Below are 26,530 nucleotides of genomic sequence, written 5' to 3'. Positions count from 1 at the left end.
CTCCATGGAGAGATGACTCACTTGGCCTCCTCCAGCTCCTCAGTGCGCTGGATGGCATCTGTCTCATACTTGGTCCTCCACTGTGCCACCTCAGAGTTGGCCTTGGAGAGTGAGCGCTGGAGCTCAGCCTTGGCCTCTGTCTCCTCCTCATATTGCTCCCTCAGAAGGTCGCAGTCATGCCGGGCCGACTGAAGCGCATGGGCCAGTGCGTTCTTGGCCTGAGAGGGAGAGGCAGGGAGAAGGTGAGCTTGAGCTATATGTTGGTCCTCAAACTCAGTAAGCACTGGTATTTCTCAGCCAAACATTCTCTAGATCATCCCAACCAAATTCAGCATGTCTAGACCCAGAGACATCTAAATATGGGTATCTCTAGTCTTGCCCAGTTTGACTTCCCCTGGTCCAGTGCCACCTGACCACCCATAGACCAACCCAGCTGCTTCAGAACTGACCTATTCAGCCCAACCTTTCGTCTGGTAGACCAATGCAACCCAACTCAACCACTCTTAGATGCAACCACCCAACTGAACCAGCCTGAATTTGACTTCCATTTGGTGGTACCACCATGAGGGTGAAGGATGCCTTGTCTTGTGGCCCTCCTGGAGACCCTCTCAGCCGTGCCACAAACCTCACCTTCATCTCCTCCTCCAGCTGCCTCTTCAGGTCTTCCATCTGCTGTGTGTATGACTGCTTGCCTCTAGTTAATTGAGAAACAAGGGCCTCTTTTTCCTCCAGCTGGCGGGACAGCTCTCCTGCAGAGGTAGAGCAGGTTTTCAAGGGTGTGGCAGGGATTGAAGATGTGGGGCAGGGGCTGGGGATGTGGGGTGAGGGATACAGTGGGTCAAGGTTCCCACCATTTTCCGTCTGGAGCTTGGCCCGTTGGGTGCTGGTATCATTGAGGACTCGTTGTGTCTCCTCCAACTTGGCTCGGTGTTCAGCTGCCTGATCCTCCATGGTGCGAGAGATCTTCTCCATGCCCACCTTGAAGAAGGACAGGATAAAGAAGAGGAATGAAGCAGGAGAATTATGCCCGTGGTGGAGATAAGATGTCCACCTTGGCCTCCTTCTACCTTGGCCTTTATCAATTGCTCCATGTTGGAGCTGAGGTCATCCAGCTCCAGCTTGAGGTCGCTCTTCTCCTTCTCCAGCTTCTGCTTGACACGCTGTAAGTTGTCGATCTGCTCACTGAGCTCGGCCACACTGTCAGCATGCTTCTTGCGCAGCGCAGCAGCCGTGGCCTCGTGCTGCAGTGTGGCCTCCTCCAGATCCCGCCGCATCTTCTGGAACTCTGCCTCCCGCTTCTTGTTGAGCTCAATCTGCACTGAAGTGACACCACCTGCCTCCTCCAGCCGCTCGCTGATCTCCTCCAGCTCCCGTGACAGGTCTGAGCGTAGCTTTTCCACCTTGGCTCTGCCTGTCCGCTCTGCCTCCAACTCCTCCTCCAGCTCCTCAATCCGCGCCTGTGCTCCAGGGATGGAGATGCTGTGAGCAGACTTGCCTCCACCCAACTCCTCCACTCAACTCAACCAGTTGAACTGGAGACTTTTCAACCCAGCTCACCCCAACAAGCTGAAAACTCTTCAGCTCATCTCAGACAGTTGTACACTTGCCAACCAGCCAGGAATTCCTAAACTCAGCCTAACCAGATAGAGACTCTTCCTCTCAACCCAACCAGCCAGAGGCTCTCCAGTCCAGCCCAAATAAGCTTGAATAGATCCCTCACCTGCAGCTCTTTCAGCTTCTTCTGGAGCTGCAGAGCCAGAGCCTGCTCATCCTCAACCTTGCTGTTCTGCTGGTTGATCTCAAACTCTTTCCTGCAGATGAAAGCAGGTAGCAGTGAGGTCCCTGCCCTTGCTCCCTGACCAGTTTAGACTGGCGAAAGAGGTCCAGCCTTACTTCTTGAGCTTCTCCTCCAGCTGCTGCTTGTCATTCTCCAGATCCATGATGTTCTCCTGGGTCAGCTTCAAGTCACCTTCCAGCTTCCTTTTGGCCCGTTCCAGGTCCATCCGGACCTTCTTCTCCTGTTCCAGGGAGCCTTCAAGCTGTGTGGAAACATGGAAATGGGGGGAAACCTCAGTTTTTCATCATCTCTGCCCCAGTAAGCTTCTCAGCTCTACCCATTGTGGGACCAGACTACACTCACGTCATCCACTTGCTGTTCCAGCTTGACTTTGGCCTTTGTCAGGCTGTTGACCTTGTCTTCCTCTGCCTGCAGGTCATCCAGTGTCTGCTGGTGAGATTCTTGCAGGGCCTTCTTCTCCTTTGTTAGCTTGGCAATCATTTCATCCAGCCCAGCCATCTCCTCTGTGAGGTTCTTGACCTGCAGGAGGAGAAACACCAGGCCTCCAGCTTAGTTCCAGAGGTGGGGAAAAGCTGGGTGATACGGCTGTTGTCCTTGGCCAGTGAGGCCACATTAGTGGTAGAGAACACAAAGGATGTTGAAGCTTCATGTAGCCCAGATCGACTAGCCTTGGATCTCCTCAACCCAAAACAACCAGGTTGTGTTGACCCAAATCCCCAAAACTTAAGGTCAAGGTCTCTCTCCACCCTCACCTTGTTCTCAGTGGCGTGTTTCTCCTTCTCCACCTTGGCTAGAGTCAGCTCTAGATCATCTATATCCTTTTTCAGCTCTGAACACTCATCCTCCAGCTTCCTCTTCTTAGCCGTCAGCTCTGCATTCATTTCTTCCTCATCCTCCAGTCGCTCTGTCAGCTCCTTCACCTTGGCCTCCAGCTGGATCTTGTTCTTGATCAGCTGGTCACAGCGCTCTTCAGCATCATTGAGGTTGTCCTGCTCCTGTATTGGGGTGGTAGGTGAAGTAGGGTGGCCCTGAAGGGGTGCTGGTCACCCCCCGACATGGTTTTGGGGGGCAGTCTCACTCACAGCCTGCACTTGGAGCTGAAGGTCATTCTTCTCCTGCAGCATGGAGACCATCTTCTCCTCCAGGTCTTTGCGCCGGGTCTCTGACTTCTCCAGGGCCTCCTTCAGCCGCCCAAACTCTTCCTTCATGTTCTGCAACAGAGCCCAGGAGACCAGTAGCCACATCCAACCCCTTCCATCCATCAACCGCACCCAACCCATTTTAGATTACAAGCTGCCTGCCTCATCACCTCCTCCCACCTGCATCTCCTTCTCTGTCTCAGCACTCTTTAACAAGGGCTTGATCTTGAAGTAGAGCTTCATCCAAGGCCAGTTCTTCACCCCCATGAAGGCCCTGATGTTCCACTGGATCACCAGCAGTGAGTCCCTAGAATGGCAACACAAATGCCACCACACCACAAAAGTGGTGACCCACCAGAGGTCCCTTCTCAAGGAGAAAGACCCTTCCCCTCTCACCGGCGCTCCAGGATCTTCTTAAACTCAATGCGCATGAGCTGCCCTCGGGCCTGAGCCTGGATGCGGGTGATGATGCGGGAGAGGCGCTCATCCCGCATCTCCTCCAGAAGTCCCAGAAGCCCAGCCTTGAAGAAGACCTGATGGAGGAAGGAGGCAAGTGAGAGGGCGGATTGGTTGGGAAGGGTTGGTGGACAGATGGATGGGTTGATGGGTTGTTGGGGGGATGAAGCGATGGATGGTGGGATAGATAGGCAGGTGGACACATCAATGGGGTGAGACCATGGGGTCCACATAACCCCATGAGTGGTAGGAGCATGGAGAAACCATGTGCCCTCACCTTGGTGTGTCCAAACTTGTACTGGTTGTGGTCAATGTCAATGGATCCCAGGAGCTTCTCGGCGCCCTTGCGACTGTCAATGAACTGCCCCTCAGGGATGGCAGCAGGGTTCAGGATGCGGTACCTGGTGACCAGAGAGGACAGGAAACCCCTGAAATCATCCCCAGTGGGGTTGTCCACCACCTCCCCATATTTTCTCCTCTGTGCCTACCGCTGGCGGAAGTCCCCATAGAGGATGCGGTTGGGGAAGCCCTTGCGGCAGATGCGGATGCCCTCCAGCACCCCATTGCAGCGGAGCTGGTGCATTACCAGAGGGTTGTCCATCACACCTGGCAGTGGGTTAGAGGGGTGGTGTCAGACACAAGCCAGACCTACCACCCTTTTCCCTGCCCTCAGCCCTGCCCTTTGCTCACCCGGCTCCTTCCGTTCATTGGGGATGATGCAGCGGACAAAGTGAGGGTGGGTGGTCTTGAGGTTGGCCATCAGCTTGTTGAGGTTCTCCTGTTGAGGAGGGAGGAGGGAAGAAGCTGACCAATGAGAAAGCAAGAGAGGGTCTGGGGGGCTGAAGGAGTGATCCACCATTCAAAAGGTTGTCCTCCCACTGCCCCACACTGGGTGCACTACGTAGGTCCCTCACCCGATGCAAAGCTGAGACAGTCTGGAAGGAGGAACCTTTCTTCTTAGCTCCTTTCCCCTTCCCTCCATCACCACCTGGAGAGAAGAGGGGTGGGATAACAAAGGAAAAAGGGTGACTGGTGGACAATGGTCTTTGCCATCAACTCAACCATCCATTCACCCACCAGCATCTGTCCCAGCATAGTTGGAGAAGAGGTTGGCCAAGAGCTTCAGGGCTGACTTCTGGTAGAGCCCCACCACTGTTTCATTGAGGGGGTCCTTGTTCTTCTCCAGCCACCCAATGATGTTGTAGTCCACTGTGCCAGCATAGTGGATAAGGGAGAAATGGGCCTCTGGCTTCCCCTTGACATTGCGCGGCTTCCCAAAGTTGGTCGACTTGCCCAGGTGATTATCAAAGAGCTTAGCCTTGAAGGTCATGTCTGAGGCCTTAGGAAACATGCACTCCTCCTCCAGGATGGACATGATCCCCATGGGCTGGGAAGGAAAGACCTCAGTGGTGGTGGAGGACACCAAGCACAACCCAGCTGGCAAACTTTGGAGTCCCTGGGCAAGAAAGGGCCCTTCCCCAGCAGTCCCTTCAGCTCCCATGAGGCCCTGGGGGAGGTGGTACCTTCTCAATGAGGTCGATGCAGGCTTGGAGGTCCATGCCAAAGTCAATGAACTCCCACTCGATCCCCTCCTTCTTGTATTCCTCCTGCTCCAGCACAAACATGTGGTGGTTGAAAAACTGCTGCAGCTTCTCATTGGTGAAGTTGATGCAGAGCTGCTCGAAGCTGTTGAACTGGGGAAGGAGAGAGGAGATGGACAATGGGGTTAACTGGATCAACTTAACACCCAACAGCATCAACAGAATGCCCAATGAGATCAATAGGTGAACCTGAGCCCCAACTGGGTCAACACAATACCCAGTACTATCAGTGAGGTCAACTCAACACCTGAGAGGGTCAATACAAGACCCAAAGAGGTCAAGTTTCCACCAGAAGTCAACATGAAGCTTCAGAAAACCATCTCAACACCCAACTGGATCAACCCAACCCCTAAGAGGACAAACACCCTGCCCCCTCAGTCCTCACATCAAAGATCTCAAATCCGGCAATGTCCAGCACACCGATGAAATACTGCCTTGGCTGCTTGGTGTCCAGAGAGTTGTTGATCCTCACCACCATCCAGTTGAACATCTTCTCATATACAGCCTTGGCCAAGGCCCCAATGGAGTAGTACACCTGCTGGACATTCTGCCCCTTGGTGACATATTCATTGCCCACCTTCACCCGGGGGTGACACAACCCCTTGAGAAGGTCAGCTGAGTTCAGCCCCATCAAGTAGGCTGACTTGTCAGCATCTGCAGAGCATCAGGAAGAAGACATACTGTCAGATTCCACCTAACCTGGTGACCCCAAGACCTATGTCATCCTGCCCCCACTTACCTTCAGTACCATCTGGTTCTGCCTGCTCTTCCCGTTGCTTCTGCTTGAACTTCATGTTGCCAAAGTGCATGATGGCTCCCGTCAGCTTGTAGACACCAGCCTTCTCCTCAGCCGTGAAGCCCAGGACATCAAAAGCGCTCTGGGTGATCAGTGGAGGGGGGTGGGAGAGGGTCTTGCCACCAGCTGTGGTCATGGCTCTCTGCTGGCCACGATTTGTGTGTCCCTCTGCCCTTCCAGCTCGTCAAATTCTCCATCCATCTGAGGACTCATCCATCTGAGGGCTCATCCATCCAAGGACTCACCCATTATGGATTCACCCATCCATCTATGGACACTTCTCGCCATGGATTCATCCATCCATCCATCCATAGACTCATCCATCTATGGATTCATCCATCTATGGACTCATCCATTCATGGACTCATCCGTTCACCATTAACTCCATCCATGCACCCATGGACCCATCCATCTGTTTGAGAACTTGTTCACCCGTGGACTCATCTGTCCACCTAAGGACTCCCCGACATGTTTTTATCTTCACCCACAACCTCCTCCACCCCCTGCCTCCTGTCCTACCTTCTGTCCCTCACCCCACATCATCCCACTCCACCAGCCCACCATCTTCCACCCTTCATATCATCCACCTTTCATCCCTATGTTCCTCCTCCACCCATTCATCTTCTACCATCTCAACCATCCAAGTGGCATTTCACCTTCGATTCATCCAGGTGACGTCCACCTGCCCACCCCACCACTTACGTCAGTTGCCAACAGCTCTTCAGAGTCATCAATGGAGGCCACAGTCACCTCTCCTTGGGAGACATAACTGTAGTCATAGGGGTTGTTCGTGATGAGAAGCATCTCTGCTCCGTGGGCCCAGGATAGAGACAAAAACTGAGCATTTGCACTGGCTAAACAGCCCCAAATCATCCTCAATTGCCCCAGGAAGGAGCAGAGAATTGGAGGAGAGGAAGTAGAAGACTCAAGGCCAAGCATCCTACTCACCCAGCAGCTCTGGCTTCTTGTTGGAGAGGATCTGGTAAAAGATGTGGTAGTTCCTCTCAGCCTTCAGCTGGAAAATGACACGGGACTTCTCCAGGAGGTCTGAGGTGGGTATGGAGAGAAGGAGGATGGAGGCTGGGGTGAGGAGATGGATTCATATATGGAGAGATGGATGGTAGGATAAGGAGGTGGAAAAGGAGAGGTGTCTGGATGGTGGGATGAGCAGATGAAGGGAAGAAGAGAGGAAAATGGAAGGTCAGATGGATAGTGGGATGAGATGATGCATCCACCAACCATGAAGATAGATAAAGGGATGGACTTGGGCAAGGGGGAGGAAGTCAAGGAGGGAGGGAGGTAGACACAAGGAGATGGAGGGACAAAGAATAGGAGATGGAGGGTCAGGTGGATGGTGGGATGAGGAGATGGAGATGAAGAGGTGACTGGATGGAGGGAGGAAGGGGAGATGTGTATGGATGAATGGAGTTCCTGAGGGGACGAATGAAGTTCATGGGTGAATAGAAGAGTCCACAGATGGATGAGTCCTAGGATGGATGAATAAATCCATGGATAGATGAATAAATCCATGGATACATAAGTCCATGGATGGATGGATGACGGATTACAAGACATCCTCTCGCTGGGCTCTCAACCCACTCACAGGTCTCAATGTCAGCTGACGCCAACTTCCCTGTGGCCCCGAAATGGATCCGGATGAATTTCCCCTGAGAAAGCAGTAGCAGAAGGTGGAGGTGGCTGCCATCTTGCAGCAGATCCCACACCATATACCCTGTCCCACAAACTGCCCCATAGACCCTTCCTCATACAACCCACCCTGATCACTCACAAATCGGGATGAGTTGTCGTTGCGGAGAGTCTTGGCATTGCCAAAGGCCTCCAAGGCAGGGTTGGCCTGGATGATCTGGTCCTCCAGGGTGCCCTGGTGGGGTGGGACAATGCTGGGTGTGGACACCACTGGGGGCCCGTCTTTGCCAAGGGTACATGGACTGAGGCACTCACCTTGCTGCTATTGGTCACTTCCTTCTTGCGGTCACCAATGGCAGCAATGCTGGCAAAGTATTGGATGACCCTCTTCGTGTTGACTGTCTTCCCCGCCCCGGATTCTCCGCTGGGGGGGCAACAGTGAGATATTGAATAACATCCTGGTGGGTCCTTCATCCCACCCCACTGCTATGGGGCAGGGTTGGACAAAGCGGGGCCTTACGTGATGAGGATGGACTGGTTCTCTCGGTCTGCCAAGAAAAGAGAGGAGTCAAGTGGTATGAAGTTGGGAAACATGCCTGGCATCTTGGTGTGGAGGCTGAGGTTCTCCATCCTCCCAGGTGAGGACCAGGTCTAAGGCAGGAGCCATTTTTTGGAGTGGGGTTGTTTAGTTTGAGGTCCTCACAGGATGTCCTTACCTGTCAGCATGTTCTGGTAGGCATTGTCAGAGATGGAGAAGATGTGGGGTGGAGCTTCACTCCGCTTCTTTCCCCGGTAGGCAGCCACCACCTCAGCATTGTAGACGGGCAACCACTTGTAGGGGTTGACAGTCACACAGAAGAGCCCAGAGTAGGTCTGGAGAAAAGAGCAGGTGGGTCAGACTCAGGAGGTGCCACCCCACCAGGTGGGGACATCCTTTGTCTGGGTGGCCCACAGGATGTGGTGACAGGATGTCCTGATTTTGGTTGTCCATAGAGGGGCTGGAGAAGGGGCATCTTGGGTCTGGGTGGCCCACAACATCCAGAAATGGGACATCTCATGTGTCAGTGGCCCAAGTGGTCTGGAATGGGACATCTTGTGTCCCATCAAGGGGGCTATTGAAGTGACATCTTGAATCTAGGTGACCAGAGGGGTCAGGGGATGCAACATCTCAGGTCTTGGTGGCTGAGGTGGTCTAGAAATGGGATATCTTGGGTCTGGGTGGCCCAAGGGAGCTGGAGAAGGGCCACCAGGTTCTAGGTGTCCTTTGGGTCCATGAAAAAGCCACCCCCAGGTTTTAGGTGTCCCATAGACTCTCCGGAAGACCTATCTGGTTCTAGGTATCCCAAGAGCTTTGGAAAGGGTCACTAGTTTCCATCCACCCCTTAGGCTGTGGGGAAGGCCCCATCTAATTCCCAGGTGCCCCAGGGGTTTGTGGGAAGGCTCACATAGATCAACCAAGAGGCGTAGCGCTCCTTGAGGTTGTAGAGGACAGCAGGCTCATGGAGGAAGGTCAACATCGCCATGTCCTCGATCTTGTCAAATTTGGGGGGGTTCTGCTGATGAATGTCAGCTTCCTTCACCGTCACCGTCTGGGGGGAATGGGGAGACATGGGGGTGGGAGTTGGGAGGTGCCCCCTGGCTTGGAGGGTGCCTTGTGGGGTAGGAGGTGCTCCGTTGGTAGGATTTCTTTCGTGGGTTGGGAGAAGTCTCCTATGGGTTGGGGGGCACCCCCCACTGGTTGGAAGTCTTCAATGGGTCAGGGCCCCCACCACTATCAGCCTGGTTTCCCCCTCCCCCATTTGCTCCTCCCAAACCTTCAACCCCCCTCCCTCCTTTCACCCCTCCCCCATTAATTTCATCCCATTAACCCCTCCCTCCTTAACTCTTCACCCCCCTACTTCCCACCAACCCCTCACCCATTATGCCCAACCCCCCTTCTTTCCCCCATCAGACACCTCCTATGCCCCACCCACCATCAGCCCTTCCCATCCTTAACCCCTCCGTCCATTATTCCCATGAATCCTTTGCCCCATATGGCCCCTTGCCCCCTCCCCTCACCCACCCCAATCTCCCAGCTGCCCACCTCTCCCAGCTCAGTCTGGACGGTGACCTCCCCGCCTTGGCGCCCCATCACCCGCCCCCGAACGAACTCCTCCCGGGGGTGGGGGACGAAGCACTCGCTGCGGGGGTCGAAGGGTCTGGTCTGAGCTGCCAGCCGCTCCCGCTCCCCTGGCCTCAGGAAGGGGCCTGCCGCCCCCAGCGCTGCCAGCACTGTGTCCGCCATCCTGCCCCACACAGACAGGGACCCTGCATCACCTGGGGGGCTGTGAGGCTGTGGCTGCAGGGTCTCGCCCCTTGTTCTATGGCCCCACACAACCCCATTGGCCAGAGGACATTGCTGTGCATGGGCCCCTATAGCCATGCCCAGACCCCTATGGCTGTGGGAGACACTATAGCCAGACACAGAGCTTGGTAGCTGTGCACAGCCCCATGCATGGGGCCCTATAGATGTACAGGGAGCCCTATAGTCCAGTGCAGTCATGCACTGTCCCATGCATAGACTCCTGTAGTGATTCAGGGACCCCTCTAGCCATTCAAGAACCCCTAATAACAATGTACAGGTCCTCATAGTTGTGTATGGCCCCATGCACAGAATCCTATAACCATTCATGACCCCATGTATTGAGCCCTATAGGAGTGCACAGACCCCCTATAGCTGTGGGCAGACCCCTAAAGTCATGCAGGGACCCCAATACCCATGCACAGCCCCATGTACAGACTCCTGTACTGATGCAGGAGCCTCCAGAACCAGGGACCCCCAGCCCCTGGAGTGATGCATGGACCCCTGCAGCACAAAGACCCCTATAGCCATGCACAGACCCCCATAGTGATTCAGGTATCCCCATAGTGATGCACAGAGACCCACAGCATTGCAGGGACCCCTATAACAATGCAGGGAACCATAGAGTCCTGCACAGCCCCACATGCAGACCCCCATAGCAAAGTATGGACCCCCTGTAGTGATGTGCAGACCCTATAGCAACACATACACCCTATAGCAGCATAGCAGCACAGCCCCCGAAGCACCCATCCCCATGCTGCCCCACAGCATCGCCCTCACCTGGAGTCTGTGGATCTAGCAGGTAAGATGAAGGGAGCTGGAGGAACATGGAGAGGGTGAGTAGGGCTGCATCCCGTGCCCCGTACAGACACTCTTTGCCCCATAAACCTCTTTATGGCCCATAGATCCCTTTGCCACTTAGACCCCATGTGCCCCATAGACAGTCAGTGTCCCCTAGATCACTGTGCCCCCATAGATCTCTGTCCCCCACAGTTCCCCTCAGGGCTTCTTAGGTCTTCTGTGCCTTGTAACCCCATGTGTGTCCCACAGGTCCCCACACCCCAGAGAACCAGTATGTGTCCCATAGCCCCCCTGTGCCCCATATCCCCCACACATTCCTCTGCACCATAGATCCCCATGTGCCCCATAACCCTCCTGTGCACCCCAAAACCCCCCATATACTCCCTCAGCTCTTCATATCCACATCCCACATTCCCACCCTGTCTCTCTCTGCCCCACGCCGACACCTGTGCCAGCCCCGCAGCCCCACGGCCTTTATAGACCATCCTGGGATGGGGAGGGGAGGAGCATTCCTGGGGAGGGGGTGGCTGATAAGGGAGAAGGAGGGGGGCAGCTCCCCCGCTTCCCCAGCCACAAGATGGCATCTTTCCAGTGACCCAGGCATCCAGGACCTGCATATTCACCCCACAGGATGATCTATGGGGCAGAGCTATCCAGAGCCCTGGAGCAAGGGCTGTCCAGACCCCTTGTAGGGGTTGGATGTGGGGTGGTCCAGGGGGCCTGCGTGCCTAGGTCTCTTGTTTAGGAGGTGTCAATGGAGCCCAGACACCTGGATCCCTTGTGTGTGGGGGGAAACTAGGGAGCCCAGGCACCAGGGTCCCATGTGTGGGTGATCTATGGGGACCAGGGTGCTTCGGTGGGGTTTGTGATGATTCTATGGGGCTCAGATGCCTGGGTTCCTTGTGCGTGGAGGGGATCTATGGCGCTAGGACTACTGGGACCCTTGTGAAGGGGGTGCCTATGGGGCCTGGATGCCTGGGTCCCTGGCCAATGTCCTGTCACCCATGGGGTGGTGACAGCTCAACCCTGCCAGGTCTATATTGGGACACAGCGGGGGGGAGGGTGAGGGGGAGATTGTTATCTCGTCCCCCCAGTGAGGCGCCATGGGGCCGGTAGGGGTCTGAGGGACAGGGGGGTCTGGCAGCAGTCCCCGAACAGCGTGTCCACTTTGTCATCAAGGAGGTGACAAGTGTTCCCGCGAGGTGACACATTCCCGTGGGCGGGGAGGTCCCCACCTCCCCATTGTGCCCCACAGATCCCCCTCCCCTGCCCCACAGACACTCTCTGCCACACAGAGCCCTTATAGAGCCCCATAACTGCTCCATAGAGCCGCAGAGAGTCTCCACAGATCCCCATAGAGTCTTTTTAGCGCCCCATAGACTCCACATAGAGCCCCATAGAGACACTACCCCACCCCTCCTCGGCCCGAGTTTGGCGGGGGAGGGAGCCTCCCGGATGCCGGGGTCCCCTGGGGTCCATCATGTGGCGCCGCCAGGACCGGAGAGGGATGGGGCGACAGATGGCCAGGGGAAGGGAGGGTGAGGGGGGAAGGGGAGGGGGACAGAGGAGTTGGGAGGGGGAGGGACAGGCCAGAGACAGAGGGACAGTGGGACATAGAGAACATGGAGGGACCGGGGGTATATGGAGAAGGTAGAACAACTATGAGAGATGAAGAAGACTGGGCTGGTGGGCCAAGAGGTGGTGGGGTGATGGATGGAAAGTTCAGAGCAATGGAGGGACATGGGACAGAGTGTCAGTAGGACATGGGGGGTTATGGGACATGGTGTGCAGTTGTGCAGTGGCACGGAGCAGCTAGTTGCCAGGGGAACACTGAGGCCAAGATAGAGGGACATCAGCCCCTGCAGCAGGAGAAGGTGCAACTCAGGAGCCAAGACATGCCCGAGGAGTCCACTCAGGCTCTGCCTCGTATGAGGGGGTCCCAGATGCTGTCCCCCACCTCCTGGGGTCCCTCCCTTCCCACCCCCACATCTGCCCCCAGATTTGTCTCTCCCCCACATGGATGTACGTTGGTGTGGAGCAGGTTGAGGTTGCAGAACACCATGGGGCAGATAGAGATACATTGTGGGGCAGCTCAAGGTTGAGGTGCAACCCATGGTTCACATCACATTGCATTATGGATCTGATTGCATCATGCTGTGGGGTACACTGGGTTGCACACTGGTTGGTGATCTTGTGTGGGCTAGACATCTTGTGGGTGCTGTGCCATGGGGTAACCCCACCTTCCCCACACAAACCCAGCCCCACATAAACTGCTGCTGCTCAATGCTTTTTATTGGCTGACCAAGGTTAGGGAGCTGGGAGTGGGGGTGGGCCGCTTGGAGGTCCAGGGGATATTGTTGGGGGATCCAGAGCTTCACTCTTCGTTGAGTCCCTTCTGATGGAGAAGGAGAAAAAGGAAGTGTGAGCGTGGGGCTGTTGTGGGGCAGCCATGAGGCACCTGTGGGGAGGGGAAAGTCCCACCTTGGCTCCAATGTCGCGGCTCTTGGCCCGCAGCTTGTTGACCTGGGACTCGGCGATGTCAGCACGCTCCTCTGCCTCGTCCAGCTCGTGCTGCACCTTGCGGAACTTGGCCAGGTTGGTGTTGGCCTGTTCCTCCTGAGGGGGCAGGGACATCAGTCAGGCTCCCACACAGCTCTCTCTGGCCTCCTGCCACCCTGCCAGCTATCCCTCCATCCAACTATCTTATTGCTCCATTTGGCCCACAATAGACCCACCTGTCCTTCCAGACATCCCATATTCCAGCCACCCAACCATCTACTCAACTAACCATCCATCTAGTGTTCCATCCATCCATCCCTCCCACCACCATCTCTCCATCCCACCACCTACCAACTTTCTCTTCACCTACTCTCCTCACCCCCTGACACCAAACCCCTTGACCACCCCAAGTCCCCTGCTACTCCCCACATCCTCTGCCACACCCCAATCCCACCCTGTCTCCTCCTGGGGGGGTGGTCCCACAGATGTCCCTCCAGTGCTCACCGCCTCCTCTGCCTGTCTCTTGTAGGCTTTGACCTTCAGCTGGAGCTTGTCCACGAGGTCCTGGAGCCGGACCATATTTTTACGGTCCTCCTCCGTCTGTAGGGTGAGACACATGTGGATCAGGACCTCACCCTACCTGTGCTTTGAGTCACCACCAGAGCAGTGAGGGTCAGGAGACAGTTAATGATGTTCTTGGGGACTGGAGCCTCTCTAGATCTGTGGGTGGCCTCAACTGTGGGGCAGAAAGTGGGTTGTCTCTGTCTGAAGGTATCTTCTTGCCCCTGATGAGGTCCCACCTGAGGTTCTGGATCATGCAGAGATCACATGGATGCTGGGACACTGAGAGGTGGCCGTGGTGGCTCATGACCACTGGGCCAACCATGTTCTGGGTCCCACTACAGTATCAGACATAGAGGCAGTGGGTGGTCTAGTTTACCCATGTCTATATGTCCAGCAGGTCAGCCATGTTCTAAGTCATGTACAGCATGAGATATGAGGCCCTGTGGCCACAGGGAGAGTGGCTGACCTCCAGCACCACCTCAGGCAACCCACCTGGTAGCTGAGCTCCTTGACACGACGCTCAGACTTGCGGAGACCCTTGACGCTCTCAGCATGGCGCTTCTGCTCAGCCTCCAGTTCATTCTCCAGCTCCCGCACACGAGCCTCCAGCTTCTGCAGCTGCTTCTTGCCCCCTTTGAGGGCCAGCTGCTCAGCCTCATCCAACCTCATCTGCAGGTCCTTGATGGTCTGCTCCATGTTCTTCTTCATTCGCTCCAGGTGGGCGCTGGTGTCCTGCTCCTTCTTCAGCTCCTCTGCCATCATGGCCGCCTGCCCAAGGAGAGAAGCAAGCAGAGAAGGAGGACCAAAAAGTGCTCTCCATCACCCTCCAGTGGAAGGTGTCCTAGATGTTGGTTCCCAGCATGGCACTCACATCAGTGATGGCTTTCTTGGCCTTCTCTTCTGCATTCCTGCACTCCTGGATGGCCTCTTCCACCTCTGTCTGTAGCTGGGAGATGTCGGCCTCCATCTTCTTCTTCTGGTTGATGAGGCTGGTGTTCTGGAGTTAGAGGAGAGGATCTCAGGAGGTGTCTGTTGAAGTGCTGACCAATCCTTCTTCAACCCCCTCAGTATTTAATGCCCCCCTACTCCCTGCCAACTCTGCAGGCTTAAAGGATCTGAAGCTGTTGGTAACTCAAGCTATTAGAAGCCCACACCCATGGATGGAGGTGACGTCTCTCCTTGAAGGCATGTGATGTCTCACCTGTGAATGGAGAAGCTGGACCCTCTCACTGGCCTCAATCAACTCCTGCTCAGCCAACTTGCGGGCCCTCTCAGTCTGTTCCACCACTGCCCGCAACTCCTCCAGCTCTGACTGGAGGAGGTTGTTTCTTCTCTCCACAATGGCGATGTTCTCCTTCAGGTCCTCATTGACCCGTGCCATGTCATCCAGCTGCAGCTGAGTGTCCTACAAGGCAGCATGGGGGAAGAGCGTGAATGGGGATGGTAGGGAAGCAGATCAAGGTCTATCTTTCTTCCTGTGTGGGGAGGTGGGACCTACTGCACCTCAACATTCTAATGGGATAGAAGTCTGATGGGTACCTTGAGGTAGCCCTGCAATGTTTTGACTTGCTTCTGGGCCTCAGCAGCCACACGGTTGGCATGACTGAGCTGAATCTCCATCTCATTGAGGTCACCCTCCATCTTCTTCTTCAGCCTCAGGGCCTCGTTGCGGCTCCGGGTCTCAGCATCCAGTGAGGTCTGCAGCGAGTCCACCACCCGCAGGTGGTTGCGCTTGGCCTGCTCCATCTCCTCATCCTTCTCAGCCAGCTTGCGCTCATAGTCTGCCTTGACCTGGTTGAACTCCAGTTGAGCCCTCAGGATCTTTCCCTCCTCGTGCTCCAGAGAGGCCTGGTGAAGACAGAGATAAATTAGAGGGCCACAGAGAAGACTAGGATGACCTGGGGACTCATGGGGTTGTGATTTGGCTCACCTCAGCCTCCTCCAGTGCAGCTTGGAGCTCCAGTTTCTCAGCATCCAGCTGCTTCCTGACCTTCTCCAGTTCATGGATGGTCTTGTGACTGCCACCCAGCTGCTCCGTCAGGTCCGAGATCTCCTCTGCTCGGATGAAAAGCCATCAGATTATGTTGAAGGTGATGGAAAACCACAAGGTGGGCAGGGAAGGACCACAGTCTCACCTTGGAGATTCTTGTTCTCCCTTTTGAAGGTCTCTAAGTGATCAAGCGACTCCTCATAGGCGTTCTTCAGCTTGAAGAGCTCAGTGCTGAGGGACCTGGCCTCTTTCTGTGATGCTTCCAGCTCCATCTGTGACTCTTCAAACTTCTGCTTCCACTCAGACAAGATCTATGGGAACATCACCTGCTCAGCTGCTGCTTTGCCCATGAAGAACCCTCTTTCCATCCTCCTCCTCCTTTCCCCAATATTCTCCTGGTATGGACTTGAAGCTCTGCTAAAATCTGGCCCTTGAAAGTTGTTCACCTTTCTTCTGGACTTCTTCTCCCGCCTTTCTTTGATTTCTTTGATTCATGGGACCCACATCTCTCTACCCCCTTCCCACCCTTCTCCTTCCACCATTTCTTGGTCCTCCCACCTTGTCAAAGTTTCTCTGCTTCTTGTCCAATGCAGCAGCTGCTGCATTTGACCGCTCCAGGTCTGCCATGAGATCTTCAATCTCATTCTGCAGTCGGTGCTTGGTCTTCTCCAGGGAGGAACATTTGGCATTGACTGCCTCCACTGCTTCCTCAGCCTCCTGCAGCCGCTGGGCCAGTTTCTTCCTACCGTGGGAGAAAACCTGGCTGTGGTGACCCATGGACCAAGTGGATCAACTCAAACCTTCTTCCACCCACTGGCTGGCTGAGGCTCTGCTCTGGATCTCCTCTACCATCTCCAGGTTCCTATACATTCTCCAGATCCTTATACAGTGGAAGAGTCTCCACTCTCCCCTGCCTCATAGAATCTCCCTCCATGGAGAGATGACTCACTTGGCCTCCTCCAGCTCCTCAGTGCGCTGGATGGCATCTGTCTCATACTTGGTCCTCCACTGTGCCACCTCAGAGTTGGCCTTGGAGAGTGAGCGCTGGAGCTCAGCCTTGGCCTCTGTCTCCTCCTCATATTGCTCCCTCAGAAGGTCGCAGTCATGCCGGGCCGACTGAAGCGCATGGGCCAGTGCATTCTTGGCCTGGGAGGGGAGAGCCACATGAGGTGAGGAGAAGTTGGGTCCACATCAACTTGAGCTATCTTGGCATTCTTCAATTCCAACAACCTCATTACCAACCAACCCAACCCAACTCAACTCAACCGAGCTCAACCTCCTTGTAACATACCAACCCTACTGAATTTCTGAGGACCCCCAATTCATTTTCTCCTACTGTGAGGGCGGAGTCATGATGCACCTTTTGGTCCCAAACCAACTGCATCCTTAACACTGGAGGTGTCTTTCAGCCCCACTGACCCCCCAACAAAGCCCTACCTTGACTTCTTCCTCTAGCTGTCTCTTGAGGTCCTCCAGCTGTTGTGTGTATGTGAGTTTCCCTCGCGTCATCTGGTTGATGAAGGCTTCTTTCTCCTCCAGCTGCCTGGAGAGCTCGCCTGTTGGGTGGAATGGTGGATAATCACTTGCTGGACACACCCCAAAGCCACCCCACTGGGCAAGACATAGGCAATTGGGTTTGGAAAGAGCAAGCCCCTCACCATTTTCTGTCTGGAGCTTGGCTCGTTGAGTGGTGAGGTCATTGACCATGCGTTGAGCCTCTTCAGACTTGGTCCGGTGCTCATTCATCTGATCTTCCATGGTGCGGCACATCTTCTCCAGGTTGGCCTACAAACAGGAAGGGCAGGAAGATGAAAGGAAACCTTGAGAGGACAGTGGAAGTGTTATCCCTTCATGGCTGGAGACCTATTTCCTACCTTGGCCTTTATCAATTGCTCCATGTTGGAGCCAACATCATCCAGCTCCAGCTTGAGCTCACTCTTCTCCTTCTCCAGCTTCTGCTTGACACGCTGTAAGTTGTCGATCTGCTCACTGAGCTCAGCCACACTGTCGGCATGCTTCTTGCGCAGCGCAGCAGCCGTGGCCTCGTGCTGCAGTGTGGCCTCCTCCAGATCCCGCCGCATCTTCTGGAACTCTGCCTCCCGCTTCTTGTTGAGCTCAATCTGCACCGATGTGGCCCCACCCGCCTCCTCCAGCCGCTCGCTGATCTCCTCCAGCTCCCGCGACAGGTCTGAGCGTAGCTTTTCCACCTTGGCTCTGCCTGTCCGCTCTGCTTCCAACTCTTCCTCCAGCTCCTCAATCCGCGCCTGTGCTCCAGAGATGAACATGTTTTCAGCAGACTTGGTTTCACCCAGCTCCTCAACTCAACCAATCAAGCTGGAGAGTCTCTAAGTCAATTCAACCCAACCGGACTCTTCAACTCAACCCAGACAGTTGTAGACCCTTCACTTCAACCAGTCTTGATCCCATCCAGTTCTCATCAACCGAGTCAAGATCTGAGATGTCCAGATCAACCTGGCCTTATTTGAATACACTCCACCTTCTCAAATTAACTTGAGATTCTTCAACTCACCTGGTCTTGAGAACATTCAACTCAACCAATCCTAGAGCTAACTGGATCAGACAGCTCAGCACAAACTTCTCTAAAGACATTGGAATGAACATGATCCAACCAGATGGTCTGCTCAGCTCAGATGATTCTACCCAAGATGCTCCCCCTACCTCCAGACCCTTTGGTTCGGGTCAACTCCCACGAAAGCCAACCTGCCAAGAAGCCCATGAGTCATTTCAAGGCAAAAAATGATAGATTCTGGGACAAGTGACATGCCACGGTCTTCTGATCTCAGGTGAGTGGCACATCGGTTTAGGTCGTTCTCAAAAAGATGTGAAGATAAAAATGGGGAGGACCAGTTCCTCCTTCTGGCTGATCCCCAAGCTGAAGCCCACCTCACCTGAAGCTCTTTGAGCTTCTTCTGGAGCTGGGCTGCAACTGCTTGCTCGTCCTCTATTCTGGCGTTGAGGGCATTGAGCTCAAAGTCTTTCCTGGGTGTGGGGAGAAACACCAGGCACTCATTCTTCTGAGTGCTCAGTGGAGAGAGGTGTTACAGGTAGAGGATAAGCAAGTGCACAGGCCCCTACTTTTTCAGCCTTTCATCCAGTTGTTGCTTGTCATTCTCCAGGTCCATGATACTCTCCTGAGCCAGCTTCAAATCACCTTCTAGCTTCCTTTTGGCCCGTTCCAGGTCCATCCGGATCTTCTTCTCCTGCTCCAGTGAACTCTCCAGCTGCAAGTGAGGAAGAGACACATCCATCAGCCCCCCACAAACACACACCCCAGAAGGCCCTCCACACCCCAGGGGACCAGCTATGTGCCTGTGGGAGTGGCCTATACTCACATCATCCACTTGCTGTTCCAGCTTGACTTTGGCCTTTGTCAGGGTGTTGACCTTGTCTTCCTCTGCCTGCAGGTCATCCAGCGCTTGCTGGTGAGATTCTTGCAGGGCCTTCTTCTCCTTTGTTAGCTTGACAATGATCTCATCCAGCCCGGCCATCTCCTCTGTGAGATTCTTGACCTGCAGGAGGAGAAATATCAGGCCTCCAGCTTTGTACCACAGGTAGGACAAGAGACAGAAGGTTGTTCTTGCTCTTGGTGAAGCTGAGTCTAAGTCAGGAGATGCAGGAAAACACAACCAGCCTTGGGTCTTGGTCATGCAATCCAACCAGCCTTGGATCATCACAACCCAACCCAAGCAGTTTTGGGTCTTCATGACTCAACTCATCCAGTTCTGAATTTTACAGCCCAAACAGCCATGAATCTTGGCACGCCAATCCAATGAGCCTTGGGTCTTCACCAGAGCTATTCACTTTGGCTTGAGTCAGCTCAATTCCCCACAATTTGAGGTCAAGAACTCTCCCCTTGCTCACCTTGTTCTCAGTGGCGTGTTTCTCCTTCTCTACCTTGGCCAATGACAACTCCAGGTCATCAATGTCTTTCTTCAGCTCTGAGCATTCATCCTCCAGCTTCCTCTTCTTTGCTGTCAACTCAGCATTCATCTCCTCCTCTTCCTCCATCCGCTCCGTCATCTCCTTCACCTTGGCCTCCAGCTGGATCTTGTTCTTGATCAGCTGGTCACAGCGTTCCTCAGCATCAGCCAGGTTGTCTTGCTCCTGGAAGGGGGACAGTTGGTTTTAGGGGAATGAAAAAGGAGTGCAGGGCCGGGGCATCTAGGTCACTTACAGCCTGCACTTGGAGCTGAAGGTCATTCTTCTCCTGCAGCATGGAGACCATCTTCTCCTCCAGCTCCTTCCGCCGAGCTTCTGACTTCTCCAGGGCCTCCTTCAGCCGCCCAAACTCTTCTTTCATGTTCTGTGGGAGGCACAAAGGTGCCATGTCTCATTTCTTCCTTTTTGTCCCTACATACCACTTCCTCTCTCCATCTTCACCTCCACCCACCTTCCCTTCCCATGGCCCTGTCCTACCTGCATCTCTTTCTCCGTCTCGGCGCTCTTCAACAAGGGCTTGATCTTGAAGTAGAGCTTCATCCAAGGCCAGTTCTTCACCCCCATGAAGGCCCTGATGTTCCACTGGATCACCAGCAGCGAGTCCCTGGAGAAGGCACAGCAAGATGTGGGTCACCAGGGGCTTCCACTCAACAGGGACACAACACCATCTCCATCTCACCACCCACCTGCGCTCTAGGATCTTCTTGAACTCCTGACGAGAGAGGAAACCACGGACTTGGGCCTGCAAGCGAGTCATGATCCGGGCCAGGCGCTCATCCCGCATCTCCTCCAGCAGCCCCAGCAGCCCAGCCTTGAAGAAGACCTTTGAGGAAAGATGAAGATAAGTGCTGCTGGGATTTGGAGGCGTGGTGGAGGGATGGGTGGCAGCGTGTATGGAGGGAGCTCAGATGGGCAGGTGGACAAGTATGTGGGTGTACCATAAGAGTCCATCTCGTCCCACCATGAAAGCCTTGTGGATAGTGGGACCACAGGAACAGACACCAAGTGACCTCACCTTGGTGTGTCCAAACTTGTACTGGTTGTGGTCAATATCAAGGGATCCCAGGAGCTTCTCGGCACCCTTACGACTGTCAATGAACTGCCCCTCAGGGATGGCAGCAGGGTTCAGGATGCGGTACCTGGTGACCAGAGAGGACAGGAAACCCCTGAAATCATCCCCAGTGGGGTTGTCCACCACCTCCCCATATTTTCTCCTCTGTGCCTACCGCTGGCGGAAGTCCCCATAGAGGATGCGGTTGGGGAAGCCCTTGCGGCAGATGCGGATGCCCTCCAGCACCCCATTGCAGCGGAGCTGGTGCATTACCAGGGGGTTGTTCATCACACCTGGTGGGACATCAAGACTGGTGAGTCAAGGCCTGCCCCACAGCACTGCCCCACAGCACTGCTCCCCACCACCACCTTTGGCAAGGGCCCAACACTGTCCTCTGGATCAACCCTCAGGGATTGGCTCACCAGGAGACTTGGTCTCATTGGGGATGATGCAGCGGACAAAATGAGGGTGGGTAGACCGCAGGTTGGTCATCAATTTATTGAGATTCTCCTGAAAGATAGAGGAGGAGATGATGAAGGGAATGAAGACACCCTCCAGCCTGTCCCACCAAAGGTCATCCCTTGCCCTAGGACATGTTTTCCATGCCCACACATCCTGGGGTCCACCAATAACCCTTGGACTCTCACCCGATGCAGCGCAGAGACAGTCTGGAAGGAGGAACCTTTCTTCTTAGCTCCTTTCCCCTTCTCCACGGCTGTTGGAGAAGAAGAAAGCATGAGATAGGTCAGGGACAGGGTGGGGAGAACCCCAGATGCTAAGGAAGAGGATACCCCTTACGTGCATCAGCCCCAGCGTAGTTGGCAAAGAGGTTGGCCAAGAGCTTCAGGGCTGACTTCTGGTAGAGCCCCACCACTGTTTCATTGAGGGGGTCCTTGTTTTTCTGCAGCCACCCGATGATGTTGTAGTCCACTGTGCCAGCATAGTGGATAAGGGCAAAGTGGGCCTCTGGCTTCCCTTTGATGTTTCGTGGCTTCCCAAAGTTGGCCGACTTGCCCAGGTGATTATCAAAGAGCTTGGCCTTGAAGGTCATGTCTGTGGCCTTAGGAAACATGCACTCCTCCTCCAGGATGGACATGATCCCCATGGGCTGGGAAGAAAAGACCTTGTTGGCTACAGTGAACACAAAGTACAACCCAGCTGGCAAACTTTGGGGTTCCTGCAAAGCTCCAACAGAAAGGGCCCTTCCCCAACCTCATGAGGCCCTGGGGGAGGTGGTACCTTCTCAATGAGGTCGATGCAGGCTTGGAGGTCCATGCCAAAGTCAATGAACTCCCACTCGATCCCCTCCTTCTTGTATTCCTCCTGCTCCAGCACGAACATGTGGTGGTTGAAAAACTGCTGCAGCTTCTCATTGGTGAAGTTGATGCAGAGCTGCTCGAAGCTGTTGAACTGGGGAAGGAGAGAGGAGATGGACAATGGGGTCAACAGAACACCTAATATGTTCAGTGGGGTCAACCTGAGCCCTAACTGGGTCAACACAAATGAAAACAAGGTCATCTGACCATCCAGTAGCGTTAACACCCAGTGGGGTCAACACGACACAGTCAACCAAGGCTTACATCAAAGATCTCAAAGCCAGCAATGTCCAGCACACCAATGAAGTACTGCCTTGGCTGCTTGGTCTCCAGCGAGTTGTTGATCCTGGTCACCATCCAGTTGAACATCTTCTCATACACGGCCTTGGCCAAGGCTCCAACGGCATAAATCACCTGGAAGAGGGACATCCCAACAGTGAGAGGGGTCTCTTGGTGTCCTCATTGCTGGAGATTGCACCATGTCACCCCAAAAGGAGGAGGTTTTGGGGACGTCCTACTCACCTGCTGGACATTCTGCCCCTTGGTGACATACTCATTGCCCACCTTGACCCGAGGGTGGCACAACCCCTTGAGAAGATCAGCCGAGTTCAGCCCCATTAGGTAAGCTGACTTGTCCGCCTCTGAGGACGAAGAAGAGAAAACATGAACCTGGAAGGATCATGGGGTTCACCCCAGTTTCCACCTCAACCTTGGTTGGACCCAACCTTCTGTGCCATCCGGTTCTGCCTGCTCTTCCCGTTGTTTCTGCTTGAACTTCATATTGCCGAAGTGCATGATGGCACCTGTCAGTTTATAGATGGAGTTTTTCTCCTCTGGGGTGAAGCCCAGGACATCGAAAGCACTCTGTGGGGCCAAAATGTGGTCAAGATCTTCTCCAGCCCACAGGGATACATACACACTGCCTGGTGGCCTCCCATCTCACATCTGTGGCCAGGAGCTCCTCTCCATCATCAATGGATGGAACTGTGGTCTCTCCTTGGGAGATGAAGGCATAGTCATAGGGATTGTTGGTCACCAGCATCATGTCTGAAAAGAGAAAAAGGGGTTGGGACAGGCAGGTCTAAAAAGGGGTGCAGGGTCAGGTATTTGCAGGTGGGTTGGGAGCATGGCTCACCCAGTAGCTCTGGCTTCTTATTGGAGAGGATCTGGTAGTAGATATGGTAGTTTCTTTCAGCCTTCAGCTGGAAGATGACACGGGACTTCTCCAGGAGGTCTGGAGTGGGGATGAAGAGAAGATGGGTGGAGGTTGGGATGAGATAGAGGGTCAGATGGATGAATGGAGGGAGGCTTGAGGATGTGGAAGGGTAGATGGCTGGTAGCATGAGGAGAAGGATGGGCAGGTGGATGGAGAGATGGATGATGGGAGGGATGATGGACAACTAGATGTCCTCTCTTGGACCCCTCCACCTACTCACAGGTCTCAATGTCAGCCGATGCCAACTTCCCAGTGGCCCCGAAATGGATCCGGATGAACTTCCCCTGGAAGAGTAGTGGAAGGAGGTGGAGGTGGCCACCTTCTCCCAGAACATCCCAACCCAGAGACCCTTCCCCATGGACTCCACCCCATAGACCCTTCCTCACAGACTCCACCCCCAACACTCACAAATCGGGATGAGTTGTCATTCCGGACAGTTTTGGCATTGCCAAAGGCTTCCAAGGCAGGGTTGGCCTGGATGATCTGGTCCTCCAGGGTGCCCTGGTGGAGGGGGATAGCATCAGGGGAGCTCTCACAGTAAGGGGCAGGAGATGTAGGGTGTGAGGTTGAGATGGATGGATGGATGGATGGATGGATGGATGGATGGATGGATGGATGAATAGGAGGACACAGAGGTCCATGAAGGTTTGCATGGGTGGTTGGTTTGATGGACAGGGATGTGGGTTGATGCCATCTGTGGATGGAGGGATAGGTAATTGGGTAGATGGGGATAAGACAGATGAATGGAAGGTTGGATAGATGGTTGGTTGGTCGGTTGATTGGTTGGTTGGTTGGTTGGATTATTGGTTGGATTATTGGGCGTTTGGTTGGGTAATTGTTTGGGTGGTTGATTGTGTTATTGGGTGGACAGACAGGTGGCAGAATGATGGCCACACCCCAGGGCATCATCCCCCATCCAGTGCCCTTACCTTGCCTGGAGCCCCCGTCTCCTTCTTGCCACGGTCACCAATGGCAGCGATGACAGCAAAGTACTGGATGACCCTCTTGGTGTTCACGGTCTTCCCCGCCCCGGATTCTCCGCTGAAGCCAAGAAGAGCAATGGTTGGATACTGGTGCTATGGTGCTGGGGGTAGGGACTCACTGGGGAGGGATGGATCATGGACCTCCACAGACAAGTCCAGATGGTGATAAAGGGTTGGCCGTGCCAGTGGGCATGACTTCAAGGGGGAAGGGGAGGGGCTATGTGCCAGGTGGGAGGATCTTCGCTGTGAGTGGGACTAAGACAATGTTTACAGATGAGGTCACTCACGTGATGAGGATGGATTGGTTCTCCCGATCTGGTGGGATGAGGAGAAGAAACATGAGGTTCTGAAGCCCACCTTGGCTCTGTGCCACATCTCCTGCTCCCCAGAAAAGGATCAGGGGATATGGGGTCCCTACAGAAGGTCCCTACCTGTCAGCATGTTCTGGTAGGCATTGTCAGAGATGGAGAAGATGTGGGGTGGAGCTTCACTCCGCTTCTTTCCCCGGTAGGCAGCCACCACCTCGGCATTGTAGACGGGCAACCACTTGTAAGGGTTGACAGTCACACAGAAGAGCCCAGAGTAGGTCTGGACAAAGGAGCAGGTGGGTCAGATTCAGGAGGTGCCGCCTGACTGGGTGGTCCAAGAGGTCTGCAGAAGTGACCTCTTGTGTCTAGGTGATAAACTGGGTTTAGGTGACCCCTGTGGTCTGGAGATGGGACATCTTGGGTGTGGGGACCAAAGAGGTCTGGGGAGAGGACATGCCAGTTCTGGGTGGCCCATGCGATCTGGAGAAGGGACATCCTGGTTTTAGGTGGCCCAAGGGGTCTGGGATATCTTAGATCTGGGTGGCTCAAGAGGTGTGAAGAAGGATCATCCCTGTTATGGGTGGACCATGAGATCTGGAGAAGTGACATCTTGGGTCTATGTGGCCCAAGGGGTCTACAGAAGGGGCATCCGAGTTCTGGATGGGGTCTGAGGAACCTCATGGGCTCCCAACTCACATAGATCATCCAAGAGGCGTAGCGGTCCTTGAGGTTGTAGAGGACGGCAGGCTCATGGAGGAAAGTCAGCATGGCCATGTCCTCAATCTTGTCGAACTTGGGGGGGTTCTGCTGCATGATCTGGTCCTCCTTGACCGTCACCGTCTGCTCAAGGTAAGGAGGACCCCATGGAGAAGGAACACAGGGCAAGGAGTTGCCCCAGTTGTTGCCTTCCATAGGGCTGGAAGCTGGGCATCTGGGTGCTCTCTTGAGAGCCAGAGGAGGTCTAGGTGTCCCTCAAGTGATAGAGAATATGTTTTGGGCTCTGGGTGTCTTCTTTGGGGTGATAGAGGAGGATGGATGGGGTCTAGCTGTCTAATGGGTTCTGGGAAAGGTGGATCAGGGTCTAGATATTTCCTGGGTTCTATAGAAGATATCATGGGTTCTGAGCATCCAGTGGGTGCTGGAGAAGACATGGTGGAGTCTAGATGTTTCTTGGGTTCTAGAGAAGGTGGGTTGGGTTCTTTGTGTCCCATGTGGAATGGAGTTGCTATTTTGAGGTTCTGGTGTTCCAGGTGTGGCTGGGGTCCCCCCACCTTGCCATGTTCAGTCTCAGCAGTGATCTTGGAGCCCTCACGGCTGACAATGGTGGCCTTGACAAATTCCTCCTTCTCATCAGGAACAAAGATGTCCTTCTTCAGGTCGAAAGGGCGGGTTTGGGCAGCCAACCGTTCCTTCTCTGACTTGCGGAGATAGGGGGCAGCCTCCCCAAATTCGGCCATCTCCACATCAGGCATGGTGGCGCTGGACGGGGCTGGGTGGGGTAGGAGGGATCAGACCCTCCAAGTGCTGCCAGTTCCTCTCACTTGACCCCATTGCAGCTCTTTCCTTGGTGAACCCATCATTCCCCGTTCTTCTCCACAGCTACCACTTCTTCCTGGTCAACCCAACTCCTTCATTCCTCCCCAGTGCTCCCAGTTTCTCTCCAATGCTCCCACTCCTCCCAGCTGGCCCATCCCAAGTCCATCCTCACTGGTTCCATCATCTAGAGTTCCCTCCCAGTACTCCCAGTTCCTCTCCAGTGCTCCCAGTCAGCCCCATCCAAAGTCCATCCTTGGCGATCTCATCTTCTCCCATTCTTCTTCAGTGCTCCCAGTTCCTTTCCAGTGCTCCTAATTCCTGCCAGTTGTCCTCATCTCCATCCCAAGTTCCTCCTTGGAAGACCCAGTGCCCTCCCCAGTGCTCCCTGTTCCTTGCAGTGCCTCACGCTGCCTGCCCTTTACCCCACCTTACCACCTCCCAATATGCCCCAGTACTCCTGCATCCCTCCCAGTCCTTCCCAGTTCTCCCACAGAGCCTTTCAGTATCATCCCAGACCCTCCCAATCCC

General features: G+C 54.6%; 1 protein-coding gene across 1 annotated transcript in view; it reads right to left on the bottom strand.

Annotated features, from left to right (window-relative positions):
• The window catches only part of LOC309572771 (uncharacterized protein), a gene marked incomplete at its 5' end in the record, with an annotated part of 29,631 nt that extends 3,693 nt beyond the window's left edge, over window positions 1–25,938 (bottom strand). The window contains 68 exon segments of the mRNA XM_082281227.1: window positions 22–218; window positions 631–749; window positions 852–978; window positions 1,068–1,457; window positions 1,721–1,811; window positions 1,894–2,039; window positions 2,141–2,317; window positions 2,551–2,793; window positions 2,881–3,009; window positions 3,118–3,244; window positions 3,334–3,470; window positions 3,671–3,794; window positions 3,882–3,999; window positions 4,084–4,171; window positions 4,308–4,381; window positions 4,471–4,780; window positions 4,917–5,087; window positions 5,380–5,648; window positions 5,734–5,872; window positions 6,493–6,596; window positions 6,739–6,837; window positions 7,394–7,457; window positions 7,580–7,672; window positions 7,753–7,861; window positions 7,958–7,985; window positions 8,154–8,310; window positions 8,883–9,026; window positions 9,521–9,722; window positions 10,559–10,668; window positions 13,061–13,195; window positions 13,583–13,678; window positions 14,135–14,410; window positions 14,514–14,639; window positions 14,844–15,047; window positions 15,182–15,490; window positions 15,573–15,697; window positions 15,778–15,943; window positions 16,191–16,374; window positions 16,582–16,778; window positions 17,070–17,188; window positions 17,291–17,417; window positions 17,507–17,896; window positions 18,542–18,632; window positions 18,729–18,874; window positions 18,986–19,162; window positions 19,515–19,757; window positions 19,828–19,956; window positions 20,070–20,196; window positions 20,279–20,415; window positions 20,608–20,731; window positions 20,819–20,955; window positions 20,958–21,060; window positions 21,062–21,153; window positions 21,291–21,358; window positions 21,442–21,751; window positions 21,883–22,053; window positions 22,224–22,373; window positions 22,482–22,600; window positions 22,685–22,823; window positions 22,903–23,006; window positions 23,095–23,193; window positions 23,396–23,459; window positions 23,584–23,676; window positions 24,099–24,216; window positions 24,446–24,473; window positions 24,590–24,746; window positions 25,163–25,306; window positions 25,738–25,938. Coding sequence (XP_082137353.1) covers window positions 22–218; window positions 631–749; window positions 852–978; window positions 1,068–1,457; window positions 1,721–1,811; window positions 1,894–2,039; window positions 2,141–2,317; window positions 2,551–2,793; window positions 2,881–3,009; window positions 3,118–3,244; window positions 3,334–3,470; window positions 3,671–3,794; window positions 3,882–3,999; window positions 4,084–4,171; window positions 4,308–4,381; window positions 4,471–4,780; window positions 4,917–5,087; window positions 5,380–5,648; window positions 5,734–5,872; window positions 6,493–6,596; window positions 6,739–6,837; window positions 7,394–7,457; window positions 7,580–7,672; window positions 7,753–7,861; window positions 7,958–7,985; window positions 8,154–8,310; window positions 8,883–9,026; window positions 9,521–9,722; window positions 10,559–10,668; window positions 13,061–13,195; window positions 13,583–13,678; window positions 14,135–14,410; window positions 14,514–14,639; window positions 14,844–15,047; window positions 15,182–15,490; window positions 15,573–15,697; window positions 15,778–15,943; window positions 16,191–16,374; window positions 16,582–16,778; window positions 17,070–17,188; window positions 17,291–17,417; window positions 17,507–17,896; window positions 18,542–18,632; window positions 18,729–18,874; window positions 18,986–19,162; window positions 19,515–19,757; window positions 19,828–19,956; window positions 20,070–20,196; window positions 20,279–20,415; window positions 20,608–20,731; window positions 20,819–20,955; window positions 20,958–21,060; window positions 21,062–21,153; window positions 21,291–21,358; window positions 21,442–21,751; window positions 21,883–22,053; window positions 22,224–22,373; window positions 22,482–22,600; window positions 22,685–22,823; window positions 22,903–23,006; window positions 23,095–23,193; window positions 23,396–23,459; window positions 23,584–23,676; window positions 24,099–24,216; window positions 24,446–24,473; window positions 24,590–24,746; window positions 25,163–25,306; window positions 25,738–25,938 — 10,211 coding nt within the window.
• Between the last annotated feature and the right edge of the window lie 592 nt (window positions 25,939–26,530).

This window comes from Coloeus monedula (assembly GCF_965178545.1).
Source record: "Coloeus monedula genome assembly, chromosome: 1".
In the NCBI taxonomy this organism is placed as follows: domain Eukaryota; kingdom Metazoa; phylum Chordata; class Aves; order Passeriformes; family Corvidae; genus Coloeus; species Coloeus monedula.
The sequence above is the reverse complement of the archived record's forward strand: the minus strand, read 5'-3'. Positions and strand labels throughout refer to the sequence as shown.